At 36.4% G+C, this 26,446-nt stretch overlaps 1 protein-coding gene across 1 annotated transcript in view; it reads left to right on the forward strand.

Moving 5' to 3' along the window:
- Positions 1-26,446, forward strand: part of atad2b (ATPase family AAA domain containing 2B) — a 120,046-nt gene that overhangs the window by 72,253 nt on the left and 21,347 nt on the right. Inside the window, exons 24-25 of the mRNA XM_073852830.1 lie at positions 20,695-21,255; positions 21,690-21,793. Of these exons, the coding sequence (XP_073708931.1) occupies positions 20,695-21,255; positions 21,690-21,793 (665 nt within the window). The remainder of the gene's footprint in view (positions 1-20,694; positions 21,256-21,689; positions 21,794-26,446) is intronic.

A 26,446-nucleotide genomic window follows, 5' to 3' on the forward strand; every position in this document is an offset into this window, starting at 1 on the left:
TTTTCCCTCTTTGATGCCTCTCTTCAGCCTTCCTACTTATTGGCCTCTTTTTGTACATCGACAGACATCATCATATAAGTTTTTATTGCTGAAGATTAGTAGGAGCTCATGTTTGCCCTCTGTAATGACACAGACGTTCCTCTAGGGTTTTTGGGATTTCATGAATACAGGGTTTAATGCACTCATTATCTTTAAAAAGACACCTTCATTTATCCCCTGCATCACATTTGTGCATTAGATATCAGAGACGAACCTTCTTTCTTACACTAATGCAATGTAATTTCGTGAAGAAATATCTTGGCTCCAAAAAGCATTTATTGCACAAGTCTTTTGTGACTTGTAATTGCTATTTCGGTTGCGTGTTCTGCCACCTTGTTAGCAGATCTAGTTTCTTTGGCAAATGAGGTTTTGGCTCAGTGGGTTTTATTTTCTGATAGAATCGCATTTAATGATTAAATAAGTCCGTCTCCTGCCTCTTGATTAGCCTAAATGCAAAAATGGATCCACATATGGTGAGAAATAACTCTAATTTCAGAAAGTTTGGTTACTTTTAGTCATTTAGCTGGAGTTAGTTTTTTGCTTGCAAGTTTCTGTGTGTGTGTGTGTGTGTGTGTGTGTGTGTGTGTGTGTGTGTGTGTGTGTGTGTGTGTGTGTGTGTGTGTGTGTGTGTGTGTGTGTGTGTGTCTCATGTTGTACCTTTTAGAACAGGACACTATTAATCATTGAACATTCAAAATGTAATAAGTGGATATTTCACTGGTATTTTATAGCTGTTTTGTTTATTTGTTTACATTTTTAATGTACAGTTAACTTAGATCAATTTTTATTTTTATAGAGTTTTTGTTTAGTTCTTTTTCCTTACAAAAGATTGGGTGGTAGCATCGTTTTTAAAAATTGTGCTATTTGAGAATTTGATTTAACAAAAAAGATGCTAAAAATATTTTTTCTCATTGGAACATACTTGAAATGGCTGTTTTTTTTAAAACTAGGATCTAAATAGTTGTACTGTGAATTTTGGTATTTGTCTTTATTAATCGATTTTCAGTGTGTTGTGTTTTAATCAAGGCTATCAGTCAATTTATTTGAGGTTATTACATGGTATGCAGATGAATTTAATTTAAAAACTATTTGCAAAGTGACAAAAAATGCACTAAGTTTGGGATCAATAATGTTTTTCAAAGAAGTCTCTTATGTTTATCAAGGCTGTGTTTATTTGATCAGAAATACAGAAAAAAGCTGTCGAATTGGGAATATTATTACAATATAAAATACTGGTTTCTATTTTAATATACTTATAAAATAGAATTTATTCCTGTGATGGAAAGCTGAATTTTCATCAGCTGTTACTTCAGTCTTAAATGTCACATGATCCTTCAGAAATCATTCTAATATGCCAATTTATTATTAGAATTATCTAAAAATATCCAAATATTTTTTTGGAACCTGTGATTCTTTTTTCAAGATTCTTTGTTGAATAAAAAGTTAAAAAGAACAGCATTTATTCAAAGTAGAAAGCTTTTATAACAATACAAGTATTTGCTATCACTTTCTATCAATTTAACTCATCCTTGCTGAATAAAAGTATTAATAATAAAAGTATTAAGTAATAATTAATGATGCTGAAGTTTCAGCTTTGATCACAGAAATAAATAGAATTTTAATATATGCAATTATAATGCATTTGTTTAGTCATTTTGTTTAATTTACCACTTTTTTTTTCATAAGCCCTACGACCTGTTATTTTCTCCCTAAATAATCATTTTCAGACTAATATTGTGAAAACAGTCTGCTAGTCTGGATCCAGTTATTTCTGGAGTCCGATGGTGGTGATTTATCTCAGACAGCGCAGGAAAACATGCACCGCACAGCTGACCTTTGATTGATTCATCCACACTGAATCATTTAGACTGCTACACTGAATATTTCACCTGCTCTTCTGTATTGAATCGGTCATTTGTCATTTCCCATAGCGGGCTAAGACAAAACCGCTCTTTAAAAGAGCGTCGGATCTGACCTGACCCGCGATTGCGATGGTTTTGATGTTTAATTCATAAATCCCTCCCACAAAAATTTCAGCTGCAACTGAAATCCTGAGCGGCGGGGCTGACCAGTTGACATGCGTCTTGGGTGAACCGACAGAGGTTCTGCTCACCGCTTGAATCCTTTGTCAGTTTTTACGGCCCAAAATAACACAAGTCCCTGTTGGACGTGATCGCATCTGACCGCGCTTGAGCTCCAAAGCAAAGTCGAGCTTTTGAACCGCCAATTTCTCGAGGGGAAGTTTAACCATCCCGGTGTCCGGCTTTCGTCCATTACCTGTGGTTTCTTCCGTCGTATTGTTTTTGTTTACCCTCACTTTCCATGGATTTCTTTCTCTAAAGAGGAGGATGAAAGATTCAAAGCCTCATCATTCAGACCAGACGCTGTGTCTCTCTCCCCTCAATGTTCTCATTCCCTGGGCTTCAGGTAATCACAATCCCAGCTTGGTATTAATCCGAATTTCACGGCCTCCTAATGGTGTCCATTAAAAGCAGGCTCTGTAGACGATGTGCCCGGTCTATCATGCGGTTCTACATAAACCTCACCGTGGAATCTAAGCATCCGGCGCAGCGGTTGGTGACGAACCCCAGCAGGCCAGCCTAGTGATTACGATATATCTGAAGTCGAAACTCTATCGCCAAGAGCACTTCATTCCCACTTTTTTTTTTGCCTCTTAACAGTAGATCTGATCAAAGTGAAAGTGGCTTCCTTCCTTATCGCCAGAAGAGCATTTTCCATGAGCGCCGAAGTCCAATAAATAAACTCTTTTCCTGGTAGGCCACTGGCCAACTCTTCCATATCAAAAGTGGTTGGTGAAGATAGAGAAGGGAGTCGTAGAGCACAACAGATGGGTTCTGGAAGTTAAAAATCCCATTCGTTCTCTCCAAAGGGAATTGATTTTTAACAATTTATATAGCTTTAAAAACAGCCTATGAACTAAGGTGTTGTTAATCAACGTTATATGTGACCCTGGACCACAAAACTGTCTTAAAAGTAGCAAGGGTATATTTGTTGCAATAGCAAAAAATGCATTGTATGGGTCAAAATTATCGATTTTTCTTTTATACCAAAAATCATTAGGATATTAAGTAAAAATCATGTTCCCTTAAGATATTTTGCAAATTTCCTACTGTAAATATATCAAAACTTAATTTTTGATTGGTAATATGTATTTCTAAAAGCTTAATTTGGATAACTTTCAAGGCGATTTTCTTAATTTTTTTTTTTTTTTTTTTGCACCCTCAGATTCCAAAAACTGTCCTATCCTAACAAACTATACATCAATGGAAAGACCTTTATCACATATGCTTTTGTTGAAGCCATCAGCTGGCATTATTTCAACTTTTAAATTTTAAATAATCACGTTTAGCATCAGAATTCCTGGTGAAAACTACGTTACACATGATTCTGCAAATAAATCCAATCAGAGAATTGATGCAAAAAACCCAAAGACTGCTTTAGCATCTGTCCACTCCTATGCAACGCTGCAATTTATGTAATTGAGTCTCCCTGTGCTCTCAAATTTCTATGTATAATGCATATTTTGCTGCAAATGTAAAATATATGGTTTTCTATATACATGAAACCGCCCTGCATCATATTTGCTGCATGAAATCCGAGACTTGTTTCTTACTAATTTTGCACTGCTAATTCCAATATTAATGCCTGTTTTGTTCTAGCACAAAATGTGCAGCATTTTTGCTTCTGACATCCATCCGTAAGGTGAAGAACCCTGAAATGACACAGAAACATGATTCATAGCTTTTTTCCAATTAAAAAGCAGGTCATATAGGTTTTCGAAAAATGTCTCTCTGGCAGTATGTAACGTCGCTATCCTTCAATGTAAACAGTCTGCAAAGTTGGTAATCAAAAAAGTGCATTATGCATAAAGATGTTGTCTCTCAAAAGAAAGAGTTGACTCAATCGCCTTAACGAGTCGTTATATTTTCTCTTTGCCCACAAAAACTTCCGCTAGTTAGTGTGTTTACATCATGTTGAGAAGACGCGGTGTTCTGTGCTGTAAAAGCAAGTTTTGGTTTTCATTGCCGAAAGATGATGATGATGTGAAGAATCAGTGGATAAAATTAATTTTTTCCACGATACCACAGCAATACAATTCGATCCTTTTTGTTAAAGGAGAACTCCGGTGTGATATTGACCTAAAGTGTATTGAATCATGATACCGAGTGTGAACGTACCTTGCATATCTCATCTCGGTTTGTGTCCAGCTGTCCGAAATCTGGGGTCAGTTAGCCGATGCTCACAACAGCTTGTCAATGAAAGTCAATCGGGCATCGAAGTAGCCATGTAAATAAATCACTGTTTTACGCCATTTACGAGGCACAAAGTAGCTCTACACTTCATCGGTAGACTTCCTAGGGCCCTGACATTTAAAACGAGACATTGAGAACTCAGAAAAAGCACCGGTAGTTTATTTACAAGAAGATTTATACAGACATCTTCCACCAGGAACAGAGCAGTCGCCGCCATCTTAAATGTAGTCACGATAAAGTCGAGTGTCGAGCACGAAGGAAACTACAACCTGATACGTTGATAACCTGATAAATTCATTGGTGCTCGACACTCGATTTATCGTGACTACATTTAAGATGGCGGCGACTGCTCTGTTCCTGGTGGAAGATGTCTGTATAAATCTTCTTGTAAATAAACTACCGGTGCTTTTTCTGAGTTCTCAATGTCTCGTTTTAAATGTCAGGGCCCTAGGAAGTCTACCGATGAAGTGTGGAGCTACTTTGTGCCTCGTAAATGGCGTAAAACAGTGATTTATTTACATGGCTCCTTCGATGCCCGATTGACTTTCATTGACAACCTGTTGTGAGCATCGGCTAACTGACCCCAGATTTCGGACAGCTGGACACAAACCGAGATGAAATATGCAAGGTACGTTCACACTCGGTATCATGATTCAATACACTTTAGGTCAATATCACACCGGAGTTCTCCTTTAAGTGCTTGTCATTTTACCGAGGACTGCTTCTCTAATCTTAATCTTTGGACCAACAGGCGTCTCTGAACCACAACCTGTAAGTACGATTGATGCGTTATGTGTACATTTCAAAATATCAAGTTTATTGTGCTAATATGTGATGTATGCTTTAGGTTTCCAGGTAAACCATGATATTACTGTCTTACTGAAATAGTTCTGATAATTCGCTGTGAACCCACTATTTCTTAAGAATGTGTTGATTAATGTAGACATTGTCATTGTTACTTAGTTTAAAAATAATTAATGTAGTGTAGCGTGCAGAATTTATAATCAATGCTGTTTATTTTGCTAAACCGGCAGTTATAGGGTTAATGCAGGGAGTAAAAGACAATAGAGAGAGGCAAGCAAGTTAGTTAGTTTAGTAGTTAGGCTGTTGAGTTCTGATGAAAAGTTAAGACACAGAGTGTCTTTTGTCTGTCGTTCTTTAGACATTATGGTACACATATTTTTGGTTTACAAACTGTATTGTTTAAGCACATGGCTAACATATCCACCATTATTGTTTTGTTAAGTGTTTACAATTTAGCAGCTAAACTTTAGCTAAGGGGCAATATTCGCTTGCATAAGTGTTAAACAGCTTGTATAGCAGTATAGATTTACTGTCTTCTGAAAATAACTCAACATACAACCATTATTGTCAAAATAGCTGGAAACAAAAGTGAGTACACCCTAAGTGATAGCAGTATGTTGTTTAACCATGCAAAGCCACATGTCCTATTCATCATGTTTATGTTTTTGTCTGCTTGACAAAAGTTGTGTATCTTGTATTAGAGCAGTTAAAATTAGGTGCTTTAAGTACAATTCTCTCATACTGACCACTGGATGTTCAACATGGCATCTCATGGCAAAGAGGATTTAAGAATTAGAATTGTTGCTCTCCGCAAAGATGGCCAAGGTTATTAGAGGTTCAGTTACACTACAGTGGTCAGGGTCATACAGAGATTTCCCAAGATGGGTTCCATTCAGAACAGGCCTTGCAAGGTTCAATCAACGAAGTTGAGCACTCATTCTGTGCATCAGGTGCAGAACCTGACTTCAAAAAGCAAATGCATAAGGGCTGCCAGCATTGCTTTAAAGGTTGCAGAAGTAGAAGGTCAGCTTGTCAGTGCTCAGACCATACGCCGCACACTGTAACACTGCCTCATCTGAAGTTGGATCACAAGAAAGCCCGCAAACAGTTTGCTGAAGACAACCTGTCCAAGAGCGTGAGTTACTGGAACCGTGTCCTGCCTATAATTGTGTCTTGCCTATTGTCAAGCGTGGTGGTGGTAGCATCATGATCTGGGGCTGCATGAGTGCTGCTGGTACTGGGAAGCTGCAGTTCATTGAGAGAAACATGCATTCCATTATTTACTGTACATTCTGAAGCAGAACATGATGCCTTCCCTCCAGAAACTAGGCCAAACGGTAGTTTACCAAGATGACAACTGCCTTGCTGAGGAAGCATTGACACTTTGGACACTGCCTCACTTTTGTTGCCAGCTATTTTGACAATAATGGCTATATGTTGAGTTATTTCAGAGGACAGTAAATCTATATTGCTATACAAGCTGCACAGAAAATGTATCCAAGTTTCATTTCTATAGTATTGTTCCCAAATGAATGGGAAGTGGGCGTTGCAAAAGTGGACAGACACTATCGCACTCTATATGCTTTACAAAATCTAAAAAGCTTCCACCGAGAGCTGCTTTTTCCACACCGTTTGGCTTGGCAGACGCCACACTGATAAGGCGCCAAAAATCTCCCTCATCATTTTGACTCTCGTCCAGTTCTGAGGGATGGACTGACCTTTGCTGTCATGATACCAGCGCTTGCTGGACCTTCAGACTAAGCAGGCAGCCTGTTATAACATTGGTGATCTCATTTCCTGCTCGAGAGCCAATGAGTCATCCGCTAGCGTAGCAGATAGTCGTTTCATCCATAAGAGATGCGGCTCTTCTTTGTAAAGTGGTTTGAAGTTGTACCTATTTTTGGGAAGTCTATATTTCAAAGCTGTCACAACATGCATTGCCACCATCAAACGTGCGCATCCACATATAATGCTCATCCGTGGGCGTTTCCTGGAAAACGGCTGTGGCGTTCTAGCACGTTTACGGTGGAGATGAATTACCCCTGGCATGCCCGTGTGTTGCTCCTCACAGTGGGCAAAGGAAGCTTTTGACTGATCTACTTCATTTCCACAGGCGTAGACTGAATCATTGATCGATCCGCAGGCCTCATTAAGCACCCACACTGCATGACAAAGGCCAGAGTGACTAACTGTGTCCTCTTGCAAACACAACCCTGACCGTATCGCTCTTTTTCATTCTCACGTCGTCTTCTCTAACCTCTTGATTTCTCACCTTACAACTGACATATTGTGCTAATGGGTGTTTTTATTAAACATTAACTCTGTTTCAAAATATAGAGAGCTGTCTGCATAGGCGGCTATATTTTGACACCATGTTCTAACCTGAATGACGCAGTTAGTTTTCAGCAACAAGCAAGCAGTTTGTCTCTCCACATTAGACGTGACATGGCTATGTGACAAAATCATTTAAATATCACAGCCAATCAGGATAGCGTTTGGGCGGAATCTCTGTAAGGACATTCCATTTGAAACTAAATGGATAAGTATGTAAACTAATTTGTAAACATACATCAATATTAAACTGTTTTGACATTATTGCAAAAACATACTGTTAGAGTAAGTCTCCAGCCACGAGCACCAGATCCTCAATGAAGCAGCATCCTAAATGAAGTGAGACCTTATGTAATACTGATTTGGAACAGTTTGGAACTTTTTTTCTGTTTTCCTTTTTTTTCCTTCACTCTTTGACTGTTGGTTTATTTCAGTGTTTAATAGTTTGTTGTCATTTATTATTATTATTATTATTTTTTTTACATTTGCATTTCCATTTTCCATTTTAAATTGTTTCCCCTTTTTTCTGTTTTCCTTTTTTTCCTTCTCTTTGACTGTTGGTTTATTTCAGTGTTTTATAGTTTGTTATTGTTTATTATTATTATTATTATTATTATTATTATTATTATTTTTTTTTTTTTTTTTTTTTTACATTTGCATTTCCATTTTACATTTAAATTGTTTCCCCTATTTCTGTTTTTCTTTTTTTTCCTTCACTTTTTGACTGTTGGTTTATTTCAGTGTTTTATAGTGTTTTTCCCCAGTTTTAACATTTCATTTTTTTTTTTACATTAGCATTTACATTTAAATTATTTCCCCTTTTCTTCTGTTTTCCTTTTTTCTTCCTTCACTCTTTGACTGTTGGTTTATTTCAGTGTTTTATAGTGTTTTTCCCCATTTTTAACATTTAATTTCTTTTTTTAACATTAGCATTTACATTTAAATTATTTCCCCTTTTTTCTATTTTCCTTTTTTTTTCTTCACTCTTTGACAGTTGGTTTATTTCAGTGTTTTATAATTTCAGGGTTTTTTTGTTTGTTTGTTTGTTTTTTACATTTTTACATATTTTTTTTTTACATTAGCATTTACATTTTTCATTACATTTTCCCCCTTCTTTTCTGTTTTTTCCCGTTCGCTCTTTGACTGTTGTTTTATATCAGTGTTTTATATTTTATTTATTTATTGCTTTTACATTTACATTTTTTTTTTTACATTAGCATTTACATTTTACATCTTTGATTTTTTTTTTTAATTTAATTTAATTTTCATATTTAATTTTATTTAATTTTGATTTATTTAACATTGCACAACAGTGCATTTTTACCATTTTTCTTTCTTTATTATTATTATCGTCAGTACTTTTGGTATGCCTCATTTTTTTCCCCTTAGCTTGTTGCACTTCATTATGGGATTGCCTTCTGTGTACACGCGACTTATTTATTTAGCCAAAGAATTTTGCCAAAACAAGTAACAGTATCTTAAAAGGCAGCAGCATTTAAATAGCTAACTATATTGAAGCTAAATATATTTACAAGAATGCAAATGTTTCTGCGTTCCAAAACTCATTGTACAGTACCTTAAATGTCATTTGCAGTTTAATTTATATTTCATTTGCCAATATTTAACGTTAAAGTTAAATGTATTTAATATTCAGTGTATTTAGTATTCAATAATTTCATGTTGCTTAAGCCTTCTGTAACACATGGCCATTATAAAACAATCCATGTTAAGCGATTTTAACAAGCACAAGCTCACACCTGCCCTTTTGTCGCTTTTGTGCTCGAGTGTTTAGAGGCAGTATTTGAAATCAATAACTTTGTTTAGCTTTATAATTTTGCCTCAGACAGGTTTGCGCCAGCAAATAACCAGCAAATGGATATGTCCCCGGCTGAATAATACTCCTAGTCAAACTCGGACTCGGCGTGTCCTGGCAGGTGTCCTGAAGCAGGAGCGTGAGCCGTTCTGCAGTATAGAGCTCAGCCGTGTGCCGGCTCTCCTTCGTTCTCCTCTGTTGAGCTCATTTACCTGAGATCCGATTCGCACGGCTTTCTTTTGCTCGCTATTAAACGTTTAATAACATTCACAGCGTGGCACACCTACGCAGCTATGCAGGAATTTTAAGTAACTCTAGGAATTAGTGTCATTGTAAGGCCACATGTTTCACAATGAACTATTGGAATAATGAGCTGCTTCAACAGAAGAATGGACCTGACTGGATTTAAAGGAGTCGTATTAAACCTTTTGCAGCACTGTATTTTACTCCCAGACGTCCGCTTATGTTAGTCAAGGTTATTGCAGCAAAAACATATCCACGTCTTGTCTAGTGCTCTGTAGGGAAGGAGTAAAATCACTAGGTGCGTCCCAATTCGTGTACTTACGGGCTATTCTATGCCTTTAGTGTGAGGCATGTGTTGAAAACGCTTCGAAAGAGCAAGAAAAATGCTTTTAAATGCTAAGATCTCATGGAAAATGATGTTGTCCTTTAGAGCGAATCTTCATCTCTGTTTAGTTTTTTAACATAGCCTGCCTTGGTAAGAAGTAATTTCCAACTTTTGTTTTTCCATCTATTACATTCCCCTGTTCATTACATTAGACCAACGAGCGATGTTTTCACACTGTTGCATCATGGGAGTAATCATGGAAAAAGGTGTCCCTACAAGGCGGACCTAAAAGTGACTGCTGTATTGTTTGCGTGCTATCGCACAGTTTAATAAATGTGAGATAAGGTGGTGTTTTGGCAGGTAGTGGTGGGGGGTGCACGGCTAAATATTCCTGGCGCCGCATGAAATATGCATGCAGTGGCAGTTTTAATTATTACAAAGTGCTGAGCTATTCCAAGAAGAGCATTTCCTCCTCATACACACACACACACACACACACAAAACACACACACAATTTTATATCAACCGTCTGGGACTGTGTGTTCATGCTTCAACAATTCCCATGCATTATTTAAAAGTGGGAAGACTGGGGAATGACAACTTTTTTTCTGCCCTGCACTGAGCTCCTCTTGGGTAATGACCACTGTATCCACTTGACACTTGCACACTGCTGACCCCTGACCCCTCTCTTGCTTTTTCTTTAACGGCAAATGGGATCTATGAATTCCTGGGATGTGTTTGCAGCTTTCTTATTTTGAGATCCCCAAGAGCTAGTTAAAATAAACTAGAGTAACTGAATTATTTATAGAAAATATAGATGCTCTTTTTAAATGGATGAAATATTTTTGTTTATTCTATCTTTTATTTATCTACTTACTGTTTGGCTACTGATGTGATGTTTTGTTTGAATGAATGGATGATAGGTGGACTGATAGGAAATATATATGTGTGCACAGATAGATAGGTGGATGGATGGATGGATGGATTGATGGATTGAAGGATGTATGGATGGAATGATATATGCATGCACAGGTAAGTGGAAGGATGAAAGGATAAATGGATGTGTTTACAGGTAGATAGTAGGGATGGGCAATATGGATTTTATCACAATATGTTCTAGTATTTATCGTGATAGCTATATCAATGATGATATAAATTATTAACTTCTGATAAAAATCTGTGATAGTAATTTTATCAGATTTAATTCTGGAAATCTTAAACGTCCACTGAGAGGCATAAAAAAGGTTCTCTACACTGGAGAAAAACATATATATTTGCATATGTTTACTTCAGATTCTTTAGGGAGGTTTTTCCCCCTATTTTCCCCCAAATATGATGTTATGAGCATTGAGTACACACATATAATATGTCTGATAGAGATGTGTCAACAGCTAGGCTCATTCTATCTATCCCGAATGGATGGATGGATAGATGCATAGATTGATGGCTGGATGAACAGATGGATGGATGGATAGAAAGATAAATGGATGGATGGATAGAAAGATAGATGGATGGATGGATGGATGGATAGATAGAAAGATAGATGGATGAATGGATAGATAGAAAGATAGATGGATGAATGGATAGAAAGATGAATGGATGGATTGATAGAAATATAGATTGATGAATGGATGGATAGAAACACGGAAGGATGGATAGATAAATAGATAGATGGATGGATGGATAGAAAGATGGACGGATGGATAGAAAGATTAATGGATAGACAGATGGATAGATGGTTGCATGAATGGATAGAAACATGGATGGGTGGATGGATGGATGATAGATGGATAGAAGGATTTATGGATGCAAGGATGGATAGATGGAATGATCAATACATGGATGGATAGAAAGAGATGGATGGATGGCTGGTAGAAAGATAGATGGACGGATAGAAGAATGGATAGATGGATAGATGGAATGATGAATGGAAGGATAGATGGATGCATGGACAGGTGGATAGATGGAAGGAAGGATAGATGCATGGATGGATGGATAGATGGATAGAAAGACGGAATGATGGATGGATGGATGATGGAAGGGATAGATAGATGGATGGATAGAAAGAAGTGGATGGAAGGATGGATGGATAGAAACATGGATGGATCGATAGAAGGATGGATTGAAAGATGGATGCATTGATGAATAGAAGGATGGATGCATGGCTGGGTAGAAAGTTAGATGGACGGAAGGAAGAATGGATAGATGGAATGATGAATGGAAGAATAGATGGATGCATGGACAGGTGGATAGATGAAAGGAAGGATGGATGCATGGATGGATAGATGGAACGATGGATGGATGGATGATGGATGCCTAGATGGATGGATGATGGATACATGGACAGATGGATGGATAGATGGAATGATGGATGGAAGGATAGATGGATGCATGGACGGGTGATTGGATGGAAGGATAGATGCATGGATGGATGGGTGGAAGGATGGATACATGAACCGGAAAGACACATAGATGGAACGATGGATGGATGATGGATGCCTAGATGGATGGATGATGGATACATGGACAGATGAATGGATAGATGGAACGATGGATGGAAGGATAGATGGATGCATGGATGGATGGGTGGAAGGATGGATACATGAACCGGAAAGACACATAGATGGAACGATGGATGGATGATGGATGCCTAGATGGATGGTTGATGGATACATGGACAGATGGATGGATAGATGGAGCGATGGATGGAAGGATAGATGGATGCATGGATGGATGGGTGGAAGGATGGATACATGAACCGCAAAGACACATAGATGGATGGACATATGGACGATGGATGCATAGGTGGGTGGATGGATGAATAATGGACAGATGAAAGGATGATGGATGGATGGATGGATGGATGGGATAAACTGATGTATAAATGTACGGATGGGTGGACATATAGGTGGACAGAGACATGGATATGCATGCAAATGTAAATACCATATTCTGTAAATGTTATTGATATGCATGTTCAGTCATGGCCTGCGCTTGCTTACTCTGACCAATTGCCAAATATCTTCACGTTCGTTCTGGCTGATGTTTGTATAAAAGTTACTTTTTAAAAATATTTTCATTTCCCCTGAAATAAGCGTAAAGGTCGCCTGTACGTGGCCGGGAGAGCTGAGCCATGAGTAATCACTGTGTGTAGAAAGGTGACATTTATAAATGAAATCTATATAGCAGACACACAGTGATGATGAAAAAGCACTGCCTCTGATATTTTAGGGGTTACATTAAGGACCATAAACACGTACGCAAACTTATACTATCCTGCAAACTGTTTGTTTTTTCATCTCCCCCGGCTCTCTTTTTCTCCTTTTCATTATTGTCAGACGCTCGCTCTCTTTTTCGCACACTTACATCTCTGCGTTTCCTGAAATATGTTTCCTGTGCTGTTCGGTTTATTCTGGGCCTTGGAACAACACCCCTACCATTCACAAACACAGCAAGGCTGTGAAAAGCTTGCAGGAAGTTCTCCCTGGCGAGCTTTTTCTCTCCATCCTTTTCGCTTGTGTTTTTTTTCTCGCCTGTTTTTTTTTTCTAAAGGAGTTTCTGTAGTTAAGATCCATCCATCCGCATGTGAATGACAGAAGCTTCTTTGCCATCCAGCTCAGCATCCCCCAGTACGGTCATGACCTGCGCCGCCTCAGCTGACCTCCAGACTTTAAAATAAGCCTGTCTAGAACTAGAACATCTAGCTGAGTTTTTCTGGCCAGTTGAACTCGAGTCTGGAATTTTTACATGGAAATAACTTGGGTTTTATTATTGTTTTTCTGAGGGGCCTTTTTTTCCTGCACTTTTATTTTCACAGTAGATGTGCATAAGATTGAAACATCTAGAAAATCCCTATCCAAAACCATGTAGTGCAATGTACAATATTTAGATTCTAAATTTATATTAGTTTAATTTTGGATTGTTTTTCTTTTTTTTTATTTTGAATTAGTTATTTCATAAATCAAAAAAGAAGAGTTGTGTGGCTTTTAGTTTATGTCTGTTAGCTTTTGAAGCCAGCTGTATTTAAAAAATATATATAATTAGTTTTTCATTTCATTTCATTTTCTTTTTTTAGTATTTATTCTGGCACTGTTTTATTTTCACAGTAGAGACACGTAAGATAGATGCAAGTTTTATATTTATTTATAAAATCCTTATCCAAAACCATATAATGTAATATACAATTTTCAGATGCAAGATTTTTTTTTTTTTTTTTTTAATTTAATTTAATTTTTTTTTTTTGAATTGGTTATTTTACAAATCAAAAAAAGGAGAGTTGTGTGGCTTTTAGTTTGTCTGTTACCTGTATTTTTTTTCTTTTTTAATTGTGGGGAATTTTTTTTTGGATTGGTTATTTATTTTAAAAATCAAAAAATGAGAATTGTGTCGTTTTTATTTCATGTCTGTTAGCACCTGTATTTTTTATTATTTTGTTTTATTTTACTATAAGTTATTTTTATTCTGGCAAACATTTATATATTAATTTTTACAATTCTCATCCAAAACCATATAATGTATAACTATCAGATGCTAGATTTTATTTTTTGTTTGTTTTATTTTTAAATTGGTTATATTATACAGCAAAGCAAAAATGTATAAGAATATAGATTTTTTTAGAAAAAAAAATAGATTTTTGGATTGGTTATTTATTTTAAAAATAAATAAAATAAGAATTGTGTAGTTTTTATTTCATGCCAGATAGCTTTGAAACCACCTGTATTTTATTTTTTTATTTGTAGTTTTTTCTGACACTCTTTTATTTTCACAGTAAAGAAACATAAGTTTGCAAACCTTTATATTTATTTATAAAAATCTTATCATATAAACCATATAATGTAATGTACACTTTTCAGCTGTTAGATGTTATTATTTTATTTTATTTATTTTTGTTTTGGTCAATTTTAGATTGTGATCAGATGGTGATTTGATGCTATCCAACTTCAAAAATTCAGCATCTCTCTCTCTGAACATTTTTAGTGCTGAATATTTTCACTTGTTTGTTCGCATCAATTAAGCATGTACTCTGTTGCTTTAGCAACAAAGAAACACGTCCACCTGTCTAGAATAACACCGCTAGACACCCCATCGATAAAAACCTCAGCTGGCATGAGGGAGAGAGAAACAAACAAAAAGCATTTCAAGGCTTAAACATTAAAGACTGTAGCTTTATCGTAATCCTCAAGCTAGTTTTCTATCTACCTGGTCGACATGAAAAACAGTGTTAGGCTAGGGTGAGGAAAATATCAGTAGCAGATAAGCTGGGATTTTATGACTTTGACTGAAGTTTTAATAATGCAGAGATACCCATATTGCATTGCATTTTTTCCTAACGGTGAAACCCAAGGGTTATGATACACGGTCCTGGAGGCCACAGCCGGTGTTTTGACTCGTTGTCAAGCTTTGACTTTTACAGGGCTGGAAATCTTCTGCCTTCGACTCTATCGTGGATCTGATTTCAAATCCAGAGGGCAAAGTACTGACAGTCATTGCTGCTTTTATTTTTTTTCTTTATTGCTTTTGAGGTTGGCTTACATAAAACTTTGCAATGCTACCATCTTGGAGATCTCCTTTACTCTCGATTAATGCAGCATTTGACGAAGATCTGGCCTCAATCACGCTGTTGTCGGCATTTTGTGGCAGATGCAATCTGGACGCATCAATATGTCCTCGAGCAGTACAAGTTTTCTATTTTCCCCTATCAATCAGTCCAAGCAGCCCTGGCGTTCTCCAGTTCCTTTGTAGTGCTGTTCAGTCATAAGCCCAGTATTCTGGTTGAACACACAAACACCCGAAGCCTTTGTGGACTTAATTACGCATCATTAGGGCCTGATGCACCGCATGGGTCTCTTTAAAGCCAGTCATGGCTATTGTGTGCTGTGATTTGGCCGAAATGTCAAATTAGGTCTTGTGTGGCCACAAAGGAAAAAAGCAAAATAGCGAGCAAAAAAGAAATGACCTTTTGTGTAAATTGCTACGTGCACCTTTGTACCATCCGGTTGCTAAATCTTAATAAATTGGGGCTTATCAGTTCCGCTTCATTTGCTGCTCATCTGTATTCACAGTCGGTCATCACGTACATGTATGTCAGTGTGGACTGATGTTGTTGTTGTTGTTGTTGCTGAATTGCATCGTCCACCAAATCTGATGCCTTACATATGCTAATATCCATTGTTTTACTGAACTCGGATGCATTTTATGTCCTGTTACATAAATGCATGTGTCTTGATGGACACAACCGGTTTCAAACGCGATTAGTGTCTTGGTGGGTGGTGTGTGTGCGCTTTAGCATGTTGCGTGATGGAGCTTATGCAGCCTTGTTATTTTCTAATACCACCTGTGTTTATGAAATTGATTAAAGTTCAAATTCAAGAGGTCCAGTGCGGAATTTCTGCAAAAATTAGTTTGGCAAACCATATTACAAAATTAACAGTTTTTGCAGATTTCTCTTGTATTCTTTTCTCTCTGTGTACCCCAAAACCCTATCGTTAAGAGTTGATATTTATCAAGGCAGAAATTTTGACTCATACTGTGTCATTGTGTACTTGTAAAATAGCATACACACACACTGTTCGTCACTTTTTGTGTTATGTTATATGTTATGTTATGTTGCATGTGTCACTATATGTTAGGATCACATTCCAGGATAAAGATAACGTTATTACATGTAACTTTGTATTACATCTACAAAGTTACAAATCTCAAATCTAAAAAAAGTACACTCCAAAGAGAGATTTGGACTACAGAGTTCATTTTCCAGATGCTATGATGTCACAATGCGATCCATTAGAATATCATTCAATTAAATCCCATCTATGGAAATTTCAGTCATTAGCGGATGTGGATGGACGAGGTGGGGGATTTGCCTAAATTTAGCAATATAGCATAGACCAACGTTCCTGGGAAGCTTCAGTGAGCCGCAGGGTGGCTGGTATAAACGTGAGCATTGACTAAAGTGGCTGCACCATTGTCGTGTGCTGTATAGAGGGTCAAACACATGCAGACCCGAGGCTGACGTAAACACAAGCATTTACTAGAGTGATGATCATCGGTTACCGCGCCGTAGACGTTTGTGTGTGGTAAGAGAGTGCTGCTTTGGGAATGGCCGTGGCAGTACTGAAACGCCGTCTAAGCTGTTCGCCAATCACACTGCTGTAGGACTGCTAACCAATCACAACACATTTCATTTTTTTCGGAGGGCCGGCCTTCATCAAATCCGGAACTAATCGAGCCATTTGTGCCAGCCTGGGGAGAAAGCTATTGTAATAATGTAAATTATGTGAAAAATAATGCATTTTTTAAACCACCAAGCATGAGAGCATGTTCTAGTGCACCCCCAAAACAAAGCAAAGACTTTGTAAAAGAGAATAATAGGACCCCTTTAAAGTTTGAATAGTTTGATATGTGACCCTGGACCACAAAACCAGTCGTAAGGTTAAATTTTACAAAACTGATATATATACATCATATGAAAGCTAAATAAATAAGTTTTCTATTGATGCATGGTTTGTTAGGATAGGACAATATTTGGCTGAGATACATCTATTTGAAAATCTGAAATCTAAGGGTGCAAAAAATCAAAATACTGAGAAAATCACCTTTAAAGTTGTCCAAGTTCTTAGCAATGCATATTACTAATCAAAAATTACATTTTGATAGGTTTATAGTAGGAATTTTACAAAAAAATCTTCATGGAACATGATCTTTATTTAATTTCCTAATGATTTTTGACATAAAAGAAAAATCAATAATTTTGACCCATACAATGTATTTTTGGCTATTGCTACAAATATACCCCAGCGACTTAAGACTGGTTTTGTGGTCCAGGGTCACATATTAGGTTAGGCTAGCCACTTTGTTTGATGTTATGTTAGTCACTTTTAATTTGAAAAGTTAGATGAGTTTCATGTTAGATAATGTCAGTCACTTTAAGTTAGACTAGCTATTTTTAATCAAAGTCAATGCCGTGAGTGATAAACGGACCCATCAAAGTAGAACATATGTTCTGATAAAAGTGTCACCCACACAGATTGCACAAACTGCTTTTTCTTTCATGCAAAAATGAAAGAATCACAAGATATATCATTAGTTGTCTTAATGTTTTTTTTAGTTCAAAAGGTTTACAAAACTAAATCAAGATCTGCTTTGCACCTGAAGCACACGTGTCCTTCCGTAAAAAGTCTTAGACTGCAGTTCCAACAGAAGGTACAGCCAATAAAAGCCCAACTGTTGAACTCCAGACCTGTTACCCCAGACCACTTCTGTGAATCCAGCAGAGGAACGCATGGAATGAAGCCTGTTAAAGTTTTACAGCGTCAGACCTTTACCCTCTTCACCCTGACTTTTTTACTACATTTTAGAATGGAAAAGCTTTTTTTTCCTTTCCTATTTTTCGCGTATGCTCTCCTCTCTTGCGTCTCTCTCTATCCATATGTTGGCAATCTCCAAGGTCTTCCTTTTACTCTCTTCCACTCACTTGTTCCCTCTCTCTCCCACACCTCACTCGATCATTCTGATTACATCCGAAGGGAACACAAAGTGTTTCGCAATCAACCTCTCCGATTAAAAAAAAAGAGAAAAAAAAAGCCTGTTGTATTTAGAAAAGGAGGAGTGTTGTGGGAATCCATTATTGTGAGTGGAGTGTGACTACTCAGTCACTGAAAGCCCAATAGGAAACACCAGCAGCCGGTGGAGGAAAATTAGCCCAGTCCTTTTGGGCTCTGATATATGGCGCACATCTGGGCCGCCGTCCATTGTTTTCAATTACGACTTTAAGCATGGCCTCCTGCGTGCCGAGCAATGCTCCCCCTCAGTTTTTTTTTCCAGAACCCCCCTTTCTCTCTGTCTCCGACCAATTACACAGTGGACAGGTGTCGTGTAGTGCTAACAGATTGGCCCACCCGCCTCTGTCTATTTTTCTCGCCGTGCTTCTGGGGAGCGCTCAGCATAAGCTCCCCGGTGACGATCACGACAACACTTCTTCTTTTTTTTTTTTTTTTCCCCTCTCTCTCGTTGTCATCTGAGTGACTGTGAGACATGAGGGTGAGAAGTTCATCATGCAGTCAGTCATGTCTAATGAACGGTTAGACCCGCTTCCAACACCCGTGATTTTGACAGGGGTTTTGCATGTAATTAGGGAGAGAGAATCGCGAGGTGAATGTAAGTCATTAAAATGCAAAAGCTTTCAAGTGTTTCTGTATGTACTATACCTACTATATGAGTTGAAGTTGAATCACACATTTTGAATAAATTTTATTATATTACTAAGACTTAGAGTAGATTACATTTTTAAAGATCCCATGAAATCAAAATGAGTTTGAGTTTGTAGCTTTACATTTGTCTGTTGTTTTTAAAGCCACATTTTTTTGTTTTATTTTTTTATTGCTTATTTATTCAATTTTATTTTTACATTTTTGGGAGCTATTTATTTTGAGTAATTATTATGCACATTTCATTATTATTCCTTTTATTTGTCTTTATCTATATTCGTTTGTTTTTATCTTTATTCGTGTGTATCTCTTTATTTAATTTAATTTTATTTATGCATATAAATACATTTATACAATTATTTTATTTATGCATTTTATTATAAATATTTATTTTATGAATAATTATTATGCACATTTATTTTTTTATTTTTAGAATTTATGAATTTTAGTCTGCAGAAACGGTTACTATTTTCTATTTTATTATTTTTGGATTTATTGTCATTTTGGTTATTTTATTATTTAAAAATGAAGTTGTGTGGCTTTTAGTTTGTCTGTCTTATTTGTTCATTTATATATTTTTTATTTTTATTTTATTATTTTTATTTAATTGTTTTATTTTATTTTGATGTAATTTATTGTAGAAATAATTATGCACATTTAAAAAATTTAAAAAATATTTTTTTTATGAATTTCTCTTCTTTTCTTTTCCTTTATTTATTTGTTTTATTTTGTTATTGGATGTTATTTATTTTATGAATACTTATGCAGATTTATTATTTTATTTAGAAACAACTTTATTCTTTTTGGATTTATTGTCAGTTTGGTTATTTATTTTATAATTAAAAAAAGTTTTATGGCTTTTCGTTTGTCTGTCTCTTTTATTTTATTTTAATATTTAAAATTTTGTTTGTTTTATGAATACTTATTATACACATTTTACAAATACTTGCGCACATTTCTTTTTTTTCTTTTTTTTACAATTAAGTGTGTAGAAACGGTTACTATTTTATTTTATTCTTTTTGGATTTATTTTAAATGTAGTTTTTTATTTTATAATTCAAAAAAAGAGTTGTGTGGCTTTTAGTTTGTTTTATTTATTTTTATTTTATTTTTGGATGTTATTTATTTTTTAAAAACTTATGTGCTTTATGAATTTCAGTTTGCAAAAATGGTTATTGTTTTCTATTATTTTATTGTCAGTTTGGTTATTTATTTTATAATTCAGAAAAGAGTTTCCTTTTTATTTTATTTGTTGTTGTTTATTTTTGTTTTATTTTTAGATTTCATAAATGTTAATATGTACAACTTCTTTCAGTGTGGTCAGAGCTGCTTATATTCAGTGTTTTTACTGGGCAAATGCAAAGCAAGAAAAGTCAAAAAGAAAGTTTAAAATGAATTCTGCAGATTCACTTTTTGTGGACACACTGTCTATTTATCATGTTCTTGATGCAGTTTCAGATGTAATTCAATTATGATATCAACAACTGGTATTAACAGCAATTTTTGGGTCACAAATAAAAGCAAATTGAAATTATTTCTAATTTGCATTTTAAAAAGACTTGGAATATTCCTCCAAAACTAGTTTCATTTTCAACTGTTCTCAATCTTGCCAGATAAATTAATAATTTATGCATGTCCTGTTTCTTTCTTTGTCCTCAGATAACATAAAGCGCAAGTTGCGGCGGCGATCGATTTGGGGGCGGGGCATCATCAGAAAGAAAAAGATCTATAAAAAAGAGGAAGCAGAGGAAGATGATGAACCTGAAGAAGAGGAGGGAGCAGACGACTCAATTGCAATGGTGCAAGGTGATACTTGTCTAACCCAAGACGAGTCCTCATGTGACGCAATGGAGCTCCATCCTGACAAGGAACCTCTCCAGGCCAACGGACACGTCCTCTCCACGGAGGAGGAGAATTCCTCTGAGCCGGTGGCCACTCGGGAACCTCAGGGCGAGAAGGAGCCCATCAAGGCTCCCTTGGAGGAGGCTTCCAGCAGTAAGGAGGCCACAACGGTCCCTGCTCCTCAAGAGTGTGTGAATGGAAATGAATCTATGGACAGCGTATACAGTGAATCTCTTGATAAAGAAACAGAGATAGACTCTATTAAAAAAGATGCACTTGTAGAAGAGCATAAGGAGCCTTCTGGCCCAGAATGCAATGCAGAGGAGAATGCAACAGCAGCGGAGTGCACGGCATCTGATGGCGACCATGAAACAGAAGGTATGGCGTGTTAAGCATACATTTTCATACATTTAAAATGTTAATGCACTCAATTTTGAGATGCAGAACACGTCAATAAACATAATTATATATAATTCTCTCACGTATTTAAACGTAATCAAATAAATAACTGCCCGAAATAACATTTTATTCTTACCAGATGTCCATAAACATGCAGGACAGATGAATAATTCCTAGTATTGATAGTCAACTGTACGGTTAATCACAGTTTGGAGAAAAATACTCTGTTTTTGGACTTCAAAACACCATCTGTTTGTGAGCGTTTCTCCTGCCGAGAGTTAAATACACCAACAGAAACACCCTGCAGACTTGTCTCTTCATATACGTCTGCAGACGTGCTTGTCCTTCACCAGGAGTTGTCCGTTTCTTATGTTTGGTTTTTTCCATAGCGTGACTTTGCTTAATTTTAATAGGTTCATCAAAAGGGAAAAAGTCCAACGAGCCGGTTGTCGGACTTGAGGAGACTGTGGAACTTCCTCCATCTCCGGCTCTCGTGGTTGACCACCAGCGGCTCAAGGTGAGACGGAAATTAGAGGTTATTCTGAAGAACTAAAATGTGTTTTCATACTTTTTCGCCTTTGGGACCAATATCATAACCCACAACTTACAGTGGTGGCCAAAATGATTAATTCACTAGTATTTTCAACAGCTAAAAATGGTTTTAAGTCAGTTTTGTGTGTTTTTAGTGTCTCGGTAAGAAATATCAGTTTACATTTCCAAATGTTCATTTTGCCAGTAATTGTAATAATGAGATTTTTGTTTGCACAAGGAGTTTGACAACAGCCAGTGCTCCACACAGTGCTCTGATCAACGCATTACCATCATCATCCAGTCTGTCTGGAATGACATAAAGAAACAGAAGAAACTGAGACCGACTAAATTAGGGCTATGCAATATGGACAAATTGTCACAATATTTTTTTTTTCATATCAGTCGATATATCTGATATGTCAGAGTCACGATAAATGGTTTTAAAGGCAGATTTTTTTTTTTACACTTTTTCAGTAATTTGTTCTTAAATTAATTAAAAAGTATATGAAAAAAAAATAATTTCTTGGTGCGACTGGTTCTATTGAGTAATATTGCTTCAAATCAAGAAACTATGGAAGCCCGTTTCTGCCACTGAATAAAAAATAAAAAAAGTTTATTGCGAACTGTTATCTCACAATTCAGACTTTTTTTTTTCTCAGAATTGCGTGGTACAAACTCGTAATTACGAGTTATAAAGTCAGAATTCCGAGATATAAACTTGCACTTCTGAGAAATAAAGTCAGAATTGTGTGAATATAAACTCGCAATTCTGTGAACATATCAGTATTTTTTTTCTCCTAAGATATCTACTTCATAACTCACAATTTCTAGTTTATATTGTATAATTCTGAGAAAAAAAAGTCAGAATTGTGATATACAAAGTCGCATTTGCGAGAAAAAAAAAGTTGCAAATGCAATTGTGAGTTTATATCCCGCAATTCTGACTTTATATCTAGAAATTCTGACATTATAACTCGCAATTGTACGTTTATATCTCACATTTCTGAGAAAAAGTCAGTATTGCGAGATACAAAGTCACAATTGCAAGAAAAGGTCAGAATTGGGAGTTTATATCTCGCAATTCTGACTTTATTTCTCTCAATTGTCAGTTTATATCCCGCAATTCTGACTTTATATCTAGCAATTCTGACTTTATAACTTGCAATTGTGCATTTATATCTCACAGTTGAGAAAAAGTCAGAATTGCGAGATGCAAAGTCGCAATTATGAGAAAAAATAAGAATTGCGAGTTTATATCTCGCAGTTGTGAGTTTATATCCTACAATTCTGACTTTATATCTAGCAATTCTGACTTTATAGAGTCAGAATTGACTTGAACTGAATTCAATTCTGACTTTATTCCTCGCAATTGTGAGTTTATATCCCGCAATTCTGACTTTATATCTAGCCATTCTGACTTTATAACTTGCAATTATGCCTTTATATCTCAGTTCTATCTCAAAAGTCAGAATTGCGAGATACAAAGTCACAACTGTGAGAAAAAAGTTAGAATTGACTTCAAGAAATTTATATCTTGCAACTCTGACTTTATTTCTCGCAATTGTGAGTTTATATCCCGCAATTCTGACGTTATAACTTACAACTGTGCGTTTATATCTCACATTTAAAAAGTCAGTATTGCGAGATACCAAGTCGCAATTGCAAGAAAAAGTCAGAATTGGGAGTTTATATCTCGCAATTTATATCTCAAGAAAAATATTATGAGGCAACACAAACCTGTTTCTTATGGAAGCCCGTTTCCGCCACTGAATAAAAAATAAAAAAGGTAAGTAAGAGTTTACATCTCGCAATTCTGAGTTTTTTTCTCAGAAATGTGAGAGATAAATGCACAATTGCGAGTTATAACACCAGAATTGCTAGATATAAAGTCAGAATTGCGAGATATAAACTCGCAATTCTGAATTTATTTCTCGCCCAGCCTTAGATTAAATCTAGAAGAACTGTGGCAACGTCTCCAAGATGCTTCAAGAAACCTACCTGCAAATCTACAGAAACAGTTAAATGTTTTAGGCTCTTGTGTAAAAATGCTGTAAAATGAGGATGCTGTCAAAAATAATGCCATAAATAGATTTTCTTTATCAATTAACTTCTATTAACTAAATTAAATCAACATTTGGTGTTTTCATCCTTTGCTTTTAAACCAGCTTTTGCCCTTGGTGCACTTGTGCAGGTAGGTCTCTTGAAGCATCTTGGAGATGTTGCCGCAGTTCTTCTGGATTTATTCTGTTTTAGTTTGTTCTGTTTCTTCATGTCATTCCAGACAGACTGGATGATGATGAAATCAGATCTGTGGAGCACTGGCTGTCGTCAGACTCCTTGTGCAAACAAAAATCTTATGGGATTATTACAGTTAATAGCAAAATGAATGTTTGGAAATGTAAACTGATATTACCTACTGACACACTACAGCAAAAGATAGAAATAACTGGCTTAAAATCATTTTTTTAGCTGGTAAAAAAAATAGTGTTCTAATCATTTTGGCCACCACTGTAATGCGTTAGAAATGCAGTTTTCCGGTGTCTGTGATTATCTCCAGTAATTGTTCAGAAGTATCATAAATCCATAAGCATGTCCCATAAGCTCTCTGCGCACATTAGCGTACTGTAGCTGTGCTGTAATGTACTGATCACAGAAGGAGGGAAATCACTCCAATCATCAAGTCATTTTGGAAAGAAACTCATCAGTGTGGAGGCTGCTTCATCATCATCATCATTACGCTGTTTAGGCCATTTTTGGAGGTATTCATTCACTCTCATTCGCTGAGTCATTCATTTCCATTTAATTATTTGCTATCGAGTTCATCAAATTAGGGCGGCGATCATCGATTTTGTTTCTCTTCTTACAAGCACTATTGAGCTGAAGTTCCACTCTGGATAGCAGCAGTGCATCTTTTAACAAGTTCATCTTCTTCAAAGTGAATACTAGCTTGCATACTACATACTACTTTTTTTTTCTCAGAATTGCAAGTTATATTTCGCAGTTCTGACTTTTTTTCTCAGAATTGTGAGTTTATATCTTGCAATTATAACTTTCTTTCTCAGAATTTGTGAGTTTATATCTCTCAGTTGGGACTTTTCAGAGTTGCGAGTTTATATCTTGCAACTGTGACTTTTTTTCTCAGAATTGCAAGTTTATATCTCGCAATTGTGACTATTTCCTAGAATTGCGAGTTTATATCTTGTGAGAGAGTTTATATCTCACAATTGTGACCTTTTTTCTCAGAATTGCGAGTTTATATCTTGCAATTGTGACTTTTTTTTTCTCAGAATTGCGAGTTTATATCTTGCAATTGTGACTTTTTTCCTCAATTGTGAGTTCATATCTCACAATTGTGACCTTTTTTTCTCAGAATTGCAAGTTTATATTGTAATTGACTTTTTTTTCTCAGAATTGCGAGTTTATATCTTGCAGTTGTGACTTTTTTTCTCAGAATTGCGAGTTTATCTTGTAATTGTGACTTTTTTCCTCAATTGTGAGTTTATATCTCACAATTGTGACCTTTTTTTCACAGAATTGCAAGTTTATATTGTAATTGACTTTTTTTCTCAGAATTGCGAGTTTATCTTAGCCTGGCTAACGCCAGACCACGTTATGACTTCGTCATGATTCGTGGTCTGGGAACCACATGTTCATTTTCTCGTATTTGAGGCATGGTTTACGAATGCCCAGAGCCATTTATTGGGCGCTACGAATGTCTATCAAATGCGCCTGTGCGTAGCTCATAGCCAATCGTTTCAATCATACTGGATGACGTATACAGAGCGATGGTTTAACGCCAAAAGTTGCTCTTTTTTCAAAATAAACTTGCGTTCTAAACTACTTAGAACACTATCTAAGGGGCGGTTCACATGTCGCGTCTTTTGCGAGCTAAAGTTCGTTATTTCAAATGTAGACGCGCGGTATGCGCGCGCATAATGGAAGCGACGCGGTTGCGACGCGCTCGCGTTTTCCATGCGCAAGCTACAGAGCGGTTTGGAAAGGAGAAAGCGACGTGCCTAGCGTTTTCCACACGTTTTTTGGTGCGACATGTGAACGGCTGCATCGAATGATAACTTGCTGCCATGCTGGATCCATAGTTATAAACAAACTGCTTCGGTGAGTCGCATAGAAGGCGTCATCGTCTTGCTGCTCCCTCCCCGTTCTGTGTTTGGTTCCCTATCTGAGGTGAAAATTTGGTCCATGGTTTCCATGCTGCCTTCCAGCGTGAATAAAATCGCGCTGCGCGGAAGGCAGCATGGGAACACCCAGGCTAAGTTTATCTCACAATTGTGACCTTTTTTCTCAGAATTGCGAGTTTATATCTTGCAATTGTGACTTTTTTTTCTCAGAGTTGCGAGTTTATATCTCGCAAAGTGACTTATTTCCTCAGAATTGAGTTTATATCTCGCAAATTATAATTTTTTTTCTCAGAATTGCGAGTTTATATCTTGCAAGTGTTACTTTTTTCTCAGAATTATGAGTAGGGCTGCACGATTAATTGCACGATGTTGTGAGGCGCGTTTAGTCAATCAAGCCGGTACTTTGATTAGTAAATCTCCATCACGTGCGTTCAGCGTTCGGCAATTAATACACAGAGGCGTAAATCACTGCCCAGTGATTTACGTCTCTGTGTATTAAT

The sequence above is a fragment of the Garra rufa genome, chromosome 13, assembly GCF_049309525.1.
Source record: "Garra rufa chromosome 13, GarRuf1.0, whole genome shotgun sequence".
Lineage (NCBI taxonomy): Eukaryota > Metazoa > Chordata > Actinopteri > Cypriniformes > Cyprinidae > Garra > Garra rufa.